The sequence below is a fragment of the Symphalangus syndactylus genome, chromosome 23 (assembly GCF_028878055.3).
Source record: "Symphalangus syndactylus isolate Jambi chromosome 23, NHGRI_mSymSyn1-v2.1_pri, whole genome shotgun sequence".
Classification (NCBI taxonomy): Eukaryota; Metazoa; Chordata; class Mammalia; order Primates; family Hylobatidae; genus Symphalangus; species Symphalangus syndactylus.
In genome coordinates this window covers 16686136-16697916 of record NC_072445.2, presented here as the reverse complement: position 1 = coordinate 16697916, position 11781 = coordinate 16686136, and the positions used below count along the sequence as shown (strand labels likewise).

The window sequence follows — 11781 nt, the reverse complement described above, 5'->3', positions numbered from 1 at the left end:
TTAAAGCCCAAAGCATTTAAAAAAGCCAACCAAGAAAGACTAAAATCTTGGCTCTTGGAATCAGCTGGATCAGGCAAGGGGCGAGAGAACTGAGCATTAGAAAGGCTCCCACAGCCACCCTGAAATCAGTCCTTTTATGTTAAACAGGCCACCTGGCTCAGTGCACCTACTTACTCAACACTAGATTTTACTTTCTCTACAAAAGCTAGAATGTACCTGGTACGTGCTGACATGGGCATACCCTAACCCATAGATGATGTAACAGGTCTACCATTTCTCAAAGGATTGTCTCACAACTTGTTCAACGAATTAGTTATGTCATGGTACATATATATAAGTGCACAATTTTTGTAACATCTTTTATTTGTATACAATTATAAATTACAAACGTTTTATTAGGATTTTTATTTTATTTTTGAGATGGAGTCTTGCTCTGTCGCCCAGGCTGGAGCGCAGTGGCGCGATCTCGGCTCATTGCAAGCTCCGCCTCCTGGGTTCACGCCATTCTCCTGCCTCAGCCTCTCCGAGTAGCTGGGACTACAGGCACCCGCCACCACGCCTGGCTAATTTTTTGCATTTTTAGTAGAGACGGGGTTTCACCGTGGTCTCGATCTCCTGACCTCGTGATCCACCCGCCTCGGCCTCCCAAAGTGCTGGGATTACAAGCGTGAGCCACCGCGCCCGGCTAGGATTTTTATTTTTTTTTTAATTTATTTTTAGTCAACTTACTCGCCTTTTACTTGCCAGCAGTTTGCTCTGACAGAATAAATTACAAAATACTGTTTTGCTTAATCCTTTTAACCATCATGTCAGGCACGCAGGTTGGAGGATATTAGCTCCCATTTTATGGACAGAGTAGAAACACTGTACCCATATTTAGTGTAAGGCAGAGCTGGGATATAAGCCTTGGGCTTCCATAGTCACAACTGCTTTTTTCCATAACTTTGTAATACATCATTTTAAGTCTGATTTCACAATGTTTTACAGTATAAGAACATCTATAGCATCTCTTCTTGGCAGGTAACCTCTGGAGAGAACTGATCTAATTACCTCATGCGCTGGCACTTTTTTGAGAGAGTTTTGCTTTTGTTGCCCAGGCTGGAGTGCAATGGCGTGATCTTGGCTCACTGCAACCTCCGCCTCCCTGGGTTCAAGCAATTCTCTTGCCTTAGCCTCCCAAGTAGCTGGGATTACAGGCATGCACCACCACGCCCGGCTAATTTTGTATCTTCAGTAGAGACAGAATTTCTCCATGTTGGTCAGGCTGGTCTCGAACTCCTGACCTCAGGTGATCCGCCTGCCTCAGCCTCCTGAAGTGTTGGGATTACAGATGTGAGCCACCGTGCCCAGCCTAAGCTGGCATGTTTTAAGGCAGTTACATCTCTAACTTGATTTACCAGCTATGCTTCAGGGTCCAAGGAGCCAAAATTGCAGCCAAACTGATCTGAAAGGACCAGCGAATAGAATGGTCAAGCATGTTTCTAAGTTTAACCTAGGCCTGGCACATCCTTGCCAATTGCTCAGATGGCAAGTGAGGAGCAACTAAGTGAAGAGAATAGCAGGAAGACCCACTTGGGGTGGACACTGATGAAAAACACAAGCAGTATCAGACCCACTGTTTTCAGGATTAAAATCCCCAGATGCCCAGTTATTGGTCTACTATCTACTGTGTCACTACCAGTAGGACAAAAGGCAATACTTCTGAAGACTAGAATATGCAAGGAAAAAATTAAGGTGCCAGCTTGTCTGGGGCCTACTGAGCCAAACAGTGCTAATTTCATCCATGCCAAACAGAATTGTTCATTCCTTCCTGGTTTGGGTTTTAAGGAAGCATGCTGATCATCAGAGAAACCAGGCAATTCTATCCTGAAGCCCAGGGGAAGAAATGGTGGGGATTTCTGAGTTATAGATGGTGCAGGGGGTAACACTATCTGCCACCATGAAGGGAAAAATCTATCTTGGTAAACTTTGGTCTTCTATAGGACATGGAACCAGAGTAGCAAAATCAGGGCCTATGTGACCAATCCTGATTAAGAGCAAGACTTCCTCACATAAGGTACACAAGGGCCAGGCGCGGTTGCTCATGCCTGTAATCCCAGCACTTTGGGAGGCCCAGGCTTGTGGATCACTTGAGGTCAGGAGTTTGAGACCAGCCTGGCCAACATGGTGAAACTCTGTCTCTGCCTCTGCTAAAAATACAAAAAATAGCTGGGTGTGGTGGTACATGCACGTAATCCCAGCTGATCGAGGGGCTGAGGCAGAATCACTTCAACCCAGGAGGTGGAGGCTGCAATGAGCCGAGATCACGCCACTGCACTCCAGCCTGGGCAACAGGGTGAGACTGTGTCAAAGAGAAGAACAAAACCCGTAAGATGCACAGGTATCTGAGAAGGGTCTAAACACCCTAGAACTGCAAGCAAAATTTTGAGTGTATACATGTTTCCTGGCGAAGGGGTCCTCATTCTCAAATCCTGAGCTTTCAGGAAAAAGTATTAAGCTAGTTTCAGGTTACGATACAAAAGCCACCAGATACACTTAGAGCCAGTCAAGTTTGAGAGCTCTCAAAGCCATCGCTGAAAAGTTGGAACACAGACTCACAGCAGAGACAAGTGAACATTTACTTTTATGCCTTTCTTCCTATGTTTATTTCAAGTCTTTTTCAAAACAAGGCCCCAGGACTCTCCAGATTCAATTACGTCCTTGGGCTTGGTCGACTGCTGCAGGAGTCTTAGGGAGCCTTGTACAAATGCTACAGTGACTCATTTACCAACATTAAACCCTAGGATAGATGCAACGAAGCAGGACTCCTTCCTCCATGGAATGTGCCAATTTCAGACAACGCAGCACCCAATGTAGAAAACGCTGGAATTTTTCCTTGGAACTAGACTGTGATGAGAGGTGCTTGACATGAACGTAAGCTACTGTCTTTTCTTTTCTTTGAGACGGAGTTTCACTTGTTGCCCAGGCTGGAGTGCAATGGCGTGATCTCGGCTCACTGCAACTTCTGCCTCCCAGGTTCGAGCGATTCTCCTGCCTCAGCCTCCTGAGTAGCTGGGATTACAGGCACACGCCACCATGCCAGACTAATTTTTGTATTTTTAGTAGAGACGGCATTTCTCCATGTTGGTCAGGCTGGTCTCGAACTCCCAACCTCGGGTGATCCGCCTGCCTCAGCCTCCCAAAGTGTTGGGATTACAGGCATGAGCCACCACGCCCGGCCAGCTACTGTCTTTTCTTTGACCCTTCCTTTCCAGTTTTTGAAGATAAAGCAGGAAATAATCTTCTCTGAAGATACTTGATAAAAATTCCCAAAACAACAAAACACATACTTCCACTTCATTGATAAAAAATTTACTGCAGTTTGGCACCTAAGAGTATGACAACAGCAATAAAAAGTAATTTCAAAGAGTTAAGATTTCTTCAGCAAAACAGATGATTCACATCTTCAAGTCCTTTTTGAAATCAGTTATTAATATTATTATTTCCCCATTTCCATCTAAATGACTGCAGCAATACAGTTTTGTTTTTTTTGTTTTTTTTTGAGACGGAGTCTCGCTGTCGCCCAGGCTGGAGTGCACGGGCGCGACTTGGCTCACTGCAATCTCTGCCTCCTGGGTTCAAGTGATTTTCCTGCCTCAGCCTCTCAAGTAGCTGGGACTACAGGCACGTGCCACCACCCCCAACTCATTTTTGTATTTTTAGTAGAGACAGGGTTTCACCATGTTGGCCAGGATGGTCTCAATCTCCTGACCTCATGGTCTGCCCGCCTTGGCCTCCCAAAGTGCTGGGATTACAGGCGTGAGCCACCGCGCCCGGCCAGCAATACAGTTTTTAGTTACTCGACATCTTTAAGCCTATAACTCTTAGGCTATGCATAGCCCCATGTCCTAATCAGGCATTCACTGATCCCAGCAGGTCTCCATCTATTTGTACCAGCCTCCTCTTTCCTCCCAATCTCAAGGTTACTCTTAAATACTAGTAAATGCAAAAAGAACTTATAAAGTGGCAAGGCATGGCCCATCAAAAGTCAGCCCAAGGGCAGTTTTCAGCCCTGCCTCACCTGGGTCTAGTTCAGCTGGCGGATGAGCTGATTGATGCGTTCACCCCGATAGCCAGGTGTGCCCATCTCCTTGAGGAAGCCCACTCTATTTTTGGTAGCATGACGGGCCACTGAGAGGTGGAAAGGGCGCAAGAACCATGAGATCTCCTGGAAATGCTTCCCTGGGAAGGCAATTTCATGAATGACGTCTTCCAAGCAAATGACGCCAAACTTCCCTAAGAAACACAAAAGCACAGATTCCTTTATTTAACATGTATCCAGCATATACTAAGCTGGGTACTCTGGCAGACTCTTGGCACCTCAAGAAGAATACAACCTGAACCTCACATCAAAGCTTCAAAGACCCTGGCTTTCTGCCCCAGCTGACCCCTAAGCTGTAGCACTCACCCAGGTGCTCCTCAATCACTGTGTTGTCTGTCAGAGGGATGGTCTTATTCTTGACCTTGGCTTGTCCACGTTTCAAAATGAGTTCTCGGACAGACTTCAGATTTGGAAATCTATGTAGGAAAATAAAGCACGGTTTTCACCAGCACCTGGCACACTATATATCAGTCCTACAGCCTGGCTGAGGAGAGGTTGGAGACGTTCTCCCACACACTCACTTCTCCCAACGAGCAAGTGTTCTGCAATCACATTCCAGCTGAAATGCTTGGAAATACTCCTGACAAAGAACCGATGTGACCCCACTTACATAATTAGAAATTTAAATTTATGGATGTAAATGTTCACCAGGGAAAATATCGCCAACAAAAACAAAACAGACACCATGTCCTAGCTTACCTTAGGGGATAGGACTCTGGCCTTAGGTGACCCTCTACTCAAGATGGTGCAAGAGTTGGAAATAAAATCCAAGTTTTTGTTGGGTTTCAATGTTTGAGGAATACTACTCTTTTTTTTTTTTGAGACGGAGTCTTGCTCAGTCGCCCAGGCTGGAGGGCAGTGGCGCGATCTCGGCTCACTGCAAGCTCCACCTCCCAGGTTCATGCCATTCTCCTGCCTCAGCCTCCCGAGTAGCTGGGACTATAGGCACCGGGCTAATTTTTTTTTGTATTTTTAGTAGAGACCGGGTTTCAGCATGTTAGCCAGGATGCTCTCGATCTCCTGACCTCGTGATCCACCACGTCTGGCTTTTTTTTTTTTTTTTGAGACAGTCTTGCTGTCGCCAGGCTAGATTGCAGTGGCGCAATCTCAGCTCAATGCAACCTCCGCCTCATGGATTCAAGCGCTTCTCCTGCCTCAGCCTCCCAAGTACCTGGGACTACAGGCACACACCACCATGCCTGGCTAATTTTTTTTGTATTTTAGTAGAGACAGGGGTTTCACCATGTTGGCCAGGATGGTCTCAGTCTCCTGACCGTGTGATCCACTCCTGGCCATGTGATCCACTCGCCTCAGCCTCCCAAAGTGCTAAGATTACAGACATGAGCCAGTGTGGCCGGAATACTATTCTTACACAAGCACTGCCTTTAGCTCTGCTTTAAGACTTCCAAGAACCAATCTCTCCTTGACCCAGCCTTAGCCTATGACTGAACCAGCCCTACTATGGTACTGTTCAGACCCTCCCTACCCCGTGTCCCATGGCTGTTACAGCTACCCACTGATTTCAGGTTGACTGTGGTCACAGCAAATGTCCCTTCTACAGCAACTTGAGCACTGGAGAGCAATACCCGGTGCACCCTGACACACTCAAATAGAAATCTAATGTGAATTCACATGGAAAACCTTACTTACCCCCAGGTCACATAAGGTTCCACTATACGCAGCATTTTTAGATTCTGGGGGGTGACTTTTACAAAGACACCACTAAAAATTTTCTTTAAGCGAAGTCTTGCAATGGTTCTCTGCACCAGTAAACTCACGCCATCAATCCTGAAATGAACAGCAACAGAAGTCAGACAGACTCCCTCCAGTTTGTCAGTCCAGCAAGCACAACATGCGAGGTCACTACACTGGCTAATCTGGAATAAGACACAGAGACTATGCCTTAAAGAGCTCAGTTTAGTGGGAGGCGGTTATGAAAACAGATCCTTTTCATGATGTGGAGCAATGCCTGGAATGCTATGGAACTTGAACTTGCGTTTCAGGGGTACGGGGCGTGGTGGTATGTAGGTCTACACATGTCCAGCTAAGGAAGCTGGATGTGCTTCTATGGGCAGTAAAAGCTACCGAAGATTTTAAGCAGAAGAGACGAGACCAGATTTCTTTCTGACAATCACCAAGGGCAGTGTATGGGACAGATCACAGTATGACACTAGAGGCAAGGAAATCCAGGAGGAAGGTTAATACAATAGTTCAGGAAAAATATGAGCAGTGGTAGAGGGCTACAAAAGACAGAGCTCATCAACATGCAAAAGCCACTGGTTTGAGTGATTGGGTAGGAGAAACAGCAAGAAGTAGAGTTGTACATGGGGTGGGCAGGGGGTTGGGAAAGTTCCACTAAATGAGGAAAAATGTCTCCCCTTCACTGAATATGCTTCATCCACTCAGCCTTGTTTCAGTTCCTAGAATGATGCCTTGCTTTCCCCACCTCAGGACTTCAGCACGTATGCCTGGAAAGTCTCCCAACACTGGTGAACGCCTTTCACATGTGTCGGGTCTCAGGTTGAAGTTCCTGCTTTAGAGAGGGTGTCCTCAACCCCCTCTCCCTAGTGAGCACTTTATCCTCATAGCACTTATTTTCAAGCCTATCTGTCTAAGGTCTTCCAAATATTGCAGACTAAATTGTGCTCAACCCTGACATCCTAGCACGGTTTGCCTGAGTGCTTGGGGCCTATTATCTCCCTAGAAAGGGGTCTAAACCTTAAGCAACAGTTTGCCCCAGCCTCATGCAATTAGAAAGACACCAGTTCCTTACCTTTCGATGCGTACAACAAAAGCCAAGGAATGTTTATCTGGCAATTCCAAGGCATGAGGTTTCACTTCTAGTCGTCTGAGACGCACCTTGTCACGTTTCTGCCGCCAGGAATCATGTAGGAATGATTCCAGTCGCTTAAACCTGAGCCCTTTTCCTTTCTTCTGCTACAGAGAAGACAGACCATCATCATCATCTTGTGCCTCCATGTATTTTTACTTTTAGAACAGTAATTCATGAGTGACAACTGATAGAGCTTATTTCCCCGTGTTCTACAATGCGAAACAAAGCAACATTCTCTATTTTCATATAAAGGAAAAATGAGAAACCAAAGTAAAGGTGGAGTTGAGGGAACTTGGGAATTACTGGGAAAAATAATTAACAAACAAAAAATTAGTTTACATATTAATCAATGTTTACTAACAAAGTTTCCTTAAACTCAACTCCAGCATTTGCCTGCAGGTGTTAAATATTTGCTAAACGTAGACATAAACCATATACACTTGGTGCTCTTCATCTGTGATTCAACCAACCCCAGATGGAAAATACTTTGGAGGGGAACATACAAAGTGGCTCACCCTGTAGTCCCAGATACTTAGGAGGCTGAGGCGGGAGGTTCTCTTGAACCCAGGAATTCAAGGCTGCAATGAGCTATGATTCTGCCACTGCACTCTAGCCTGGGTAACACAAGACCTCACTTCTTTTTTTTTCTTTTTTTTTTTTTGAGATGGGGTCTCAGTCTGTTGCCCAGGCTGGAGTGCAGTGATATGATCTCGGCTCACTGCAACCTCTGCCTCCTGGGTTCAAGCAATTTTCCGGCCTCAGCCTCCCAAGTAGCTGGGATTACAGGCATGCGCCACCACACCAGGCTAATTTTTGTATTTTTAGTAGAGACAGGGTCACCTTGTTGGTCAGGCTGCTCTCGAACTCCTGACTTCAGGAGATCTACCTGTCCTCAGCCTCCCATAGTGCTGGGATAAAAGGCGTGAGTTTCCACACCTGGCCAAAGACTCCTTTTTTTTTTTTTTTTTGAGACAGGGTCTTGCTCCAACACCCAGGCTAGAGTGTAGTGGCACAATCTCAGCTCACTGCAACCTCCGCCTCCCGGGTTCAAGCGATTCTCCTGCCTCAGCCTCCTGATTAGCTAGGATTACAGGCGCATGCCACAGTGCCCGTCTAATTTTTTGTATTTTTAATAGAGATGGGGTTTCACCATGTTGGCCAGGCTGGTCTTGAACTCCTGACCTCAAGTAATCTGCCCACCTCAGCCTCCCAAAGTTTTGGGATTACAGACGTGAGCCACTGTGCCCAGCTGACCTCACTCTTTAAAAAAAAAAAAAAAAAAAAAAATTCAGGGGAAAAATGAAAAATAACAGTAAAAAGTAATACAAATTTTTAAAATACATTATGTACACTGTATTAGCTATCAGTAATACAGGCCAGGTAGGGTGGCTCAGGCCTGTAATCCCAGCACTTTGGAAGGCCGGTGGGTAGATCACTTGAGGCCAGGAGTTTGAGACCAGCATGGCCAACACGTCAAAACATCTCTACTAAAAATACAAAATCAGCTGGTGGCCGGGTGGGGTGGCTGATGCCAGTAATCGCAGCACTTCGGGAGGCCGAAGTGGGCAGATCACTTGAGTCCATGAGTTGGAGACCAGCCTGGACAACATGGTGAAACCCCGTCTCTACTAAAAATACAAAAATTAGCAGGGCATGGTGGCACATCCTTGCAATCCCAGCTACTTGGGAGGCTGAGGCAGGAGAATCGCTTGAACCCGGGAGGCGGAGGTTGTGGTAAGCCGAGATCGCATCACTGCACTCCAGCCTGGGTGACAGAATGAGAGTCTGTCTCAAAAAACAAAACAAAATTAAATTAAATTAAAAAAAAAAAATTAGCCAGGTGTGGTGGCGCATGCCTGTAATCCTAGCTACTTGGTTGGCTGAGGCACGAGAATTGCTTGAGCCCAGTAGGCAGAGGTTGCACTGCACTCCACTCTAGGCAACAGAGTGAGACTCTTGCCTCAAAAAAAAAAAAAAAAAAAAAAATTTTAAGTAATCCAGAGAGGATTTAAACTACATAGGCGGAAGGAGTATAGATTACATGCAAATACTATAACCAGTTATTTATTTATTTATTTATTTATTTTTTTGAGACAAGAGTCTCACTCTGTCGCCCAGGCTAGAGTGCAGTGGCACGATCTCGGCTCACTCCAACCTCCACCTCCCGGATTCACACCATCCTCCTGCCTCAGCCTCCCGAGTAGCTGGGACTACAGGCACCTGCCACTACGCCTGGCTAATTGTTTCTATTTTTAGTAGAGACGGGGTTTCACCGTGTTAGCCAGGATGGTCTCGATCTCCTGACTTCGTGATCCGCCCACCTCGGCCTCCCAAAGTGCTGGGATTACAGGCGTGAGCCACCTCGCCTGGCCTACTACAACCATTTTATACAAGGGACTTCAACAGTCTCAGATTTAGGCATCTGTGGGAGTCCTGGAACCAACCCCTTAAGGACACCGAGACACAACTATACCTGGTTTGTCAAACCGTTGGGGGGAGCTCATCAATACCAAATATAGTCCAACACATGCTGGATAAAACTCACCAAATACAAATTCTAATTACTTTCTCTTGGTTCCCCACCATTACCTCCTTCTTTGCCAAAAGTGCCTGCTTTGCCTGGGTGGCTTTGAGGGCTTGATAAGCCTTCCTCTTTTTCAGGAGATTTTCTGGAACCAAAGGGATTTTTCTTTGCCTGATGCAGAAAATTGAGATCAGAGATAATGTTTAGAAAAGAACACTTGGCGGGCGCGTTGGCTCAAGCCTGTAATCCCAGCACTCTGGGAGGCCGAGGTGGGTGGATCACCTGAGATCAGGAGTTCGAGACCAGCCTGACCAACATGGTGAAACCCCCGTTTCTACTAAAAATAAAAAATCAGCTGGGCGTGGTGGCGCACGCCTGTACTCCCAGCTACTCGGGAGACTGAGGCAGGAGAATCACTTGAACCCCGGAGGCGGAGGCTGCACCGAGCCGAGATCGCGACACTGCGCTCCAGCCTGGGGTACAGAGCAAGACTCTGTCTCAAAACAAAAACAACAAAAAAGAAAACGAACATTCAACAGATTTCCAAACCAATTCAATATCCTGGGCTTTAGGGAACATTACAGTTTTCAAGTATCTGAAGAAAGATTCCCCTGAAACCTGTGGTTTCTGACTCCAGGCCTCAAAATGTACCCATAATATTCACTCATCCCCAAAGCCTCGGAAAGTAATGAACCCTTTAGCCTCTGGGTTCGTATAAGTTAACAGGGTTTCCACTGCCACAGCTCTTCATAGGCACTAGCAGCGACGAATCTATGGGGTTGGGGCGGGTGCAGGCCTATCTACAGGGTTAATACTTGTCAGGCTGGGTGAATTCAACTGCGGCACTCCAGACCGCTGCCTGAGTCAATCCTCGCCTCTCCAGATAACCCGAACTTGACCGCGGTCCCCTCCCTCCTCCGCCACAGCGCTACTGCTCCTCACCCCCACCCTTTGTAAACTGTGGCCTTTTCTATTCCTAGACCCCACAAGAATCCGCCACCGAGGCACAAACACCATGGATGGCACCGGATACGCAAGACCCCACTCCAGATATTCAAAGCCCCAAACACTCACTCTTGCTCCGCCATCTTTCCAGCGCTGCAGCTACTGATCATGCGCAACCCCACCACACGGGGAAGACAGCACGGCTCTCTGTTTACTTGACCATAGAGACGTCTGTTCTAGCTCACGCTGGAGGACCAGTCAGCGTTCACGTAGCCGCAGTGAGCCGTTGAGGTCCCGCTAACCCCGATTCCTGCCAAAAGTTGCACTGCTTCCAGGGTTTTTAGAGCCTGTGTCATTTTCAAAACCCAGCCCTTTTCTTGTAAGTTACAGTTTCATCACAAGAGGCTTGGCTGCGGACAATAAAGTGCTTCCCAAGATGCACCTATGGCGTCCGCTCTAGCTACGGCGCCGCACTTCCGGTGCGTCTCTGCTGCGTCTCTGTGGAGGAAGACAGGCCAACTCCGCGAAACCTTTTCGCTCTGTGGGAAACTTGGGGGCTATGGCTTTGGCTCTCACATGTAGGTGGAAGTGTTTGTTGAGAGAGTGGTAAAGCAGGTAGCTGCAATTCGTCTGCTTGGCTCCGTCGATGGGTCCTTGAACATGTTATTTAACCCTTCTATATTGCGGCTTCATTACCCATAAAATGGCTGTACAGTAGTAAAGGGTCTACCTAATGGCGTTACGAGGATTACAGGAGATTATATAAAGCGTTTAGCAGTGTCTGTCAGCACTATGTTTGTTACTATTACTGCTGGACCGAAAACTACAACATGCTTCCTTGCCATCTAAAACCGTTATACAGGCCGGGCGCAGTGGCTCACGCCTGTAATCCCAGCACGTTGGGAGGCCGAGACGGGAGGATCACCTGAGGTCAGGAGTTCGAGATCAGCCTGGCCAACACGGCGAAACCCCGTCTCGGGCGGAGGTTACAGTGAGCCGAGATCGCGCCACTGCGCACCAGCCTGGGCGACAGAGCAAGACTCCGTCTCAAAAAAAAAAAAAGAATAAAAATAAAACCCTTATACAGCTCTCATCGCCTGTAATACACGTTCTTCCCTTCTTCCCTCCCGGTCTATATAAAATCCTGAAAAACAGTAAGCCGGGCCCGGTGGCTTTCACCTGTAATCCCAGCACTCTGGGAGGCCAACACAGGTGGATCACTTGAGGTCAGGAGTTGGAGACCAGCATGGCCAAGATGGTGAAACCCCGTCTCTACTAAAAATACAAAAAATTAGCTGGGCGTGGTGGCTCGCGCCTGAAGTCCCAGGAGGCGGAGGC

The 11781-nt window shown here is 47.1% G+C and overlaps 1 protein-coding gene across 2 annotated transcripts; it reads right to left on the bottom strand.

Moving 5' to 3' along the window:
• Positions 1-345: 345 nt before the first annotated feature.
• RPL7L1 (ribosomal protein L7 like 1) lies at positions 346-10927 on the bottom strand. Of its 2 annotated transcripts, none has more exons than XM_055263289.2 (7): positions 10573-10927; positions 9564-9669; positions 6915-7078; positions 5792-5929; positions 4448-4557; positions 4061-4275; positions 346-1444 (listed from the first exon to the last, which is right to left on the bottom strand). In XM_055263289.2, the coding sequence occupies exons 1-6, from the start codon at positions 10611-10613 to the stop codon at positions 4067-4069; spliced, it is 768 nt and encodes a 255-aa protein (XP_055119264.1). In that variant the 5' UTR covers positions 10614-10927; the 3' UTR covers positions 346-1444; positions 4061-4066. The 2 variants fall into 2 exon arrangements, with proteins under 2 accessions (XP_055119264.1, XP_055119262.1); XM_055263287.2 differs by lacking the exon at positions 346-1444 and adding an exon at positions 2617-3368.
• Positions 10928-11781: the final 854 nt, after the last annotated feature.

Excerpts from the sequence above, each read along its gene's own strand:
- RPL7L1 (XM_055263289.2), bottom strand. The coding sequence starts at position 10,613 with ATGATCAGTAGCTGCAGCGCTGGAAAGATGGCGGAGCAAGA. Across the intron at positions 5,930-6,914 it reads TTTGTTGTACGCATCGAAAG|GATTGATGGCGTGAGTTTAC; the intron begins GTAAGGAACTGG and ends TGTTCATTTCAG. Across the intron at positions 4,276-4,447 it reads AGTGATTGAGGAGCACCTGG|GGAAGTTTGGCGTCATTTGC; the intron begins GTGAGTGCTACA and ends TGTGTTTCTTAG.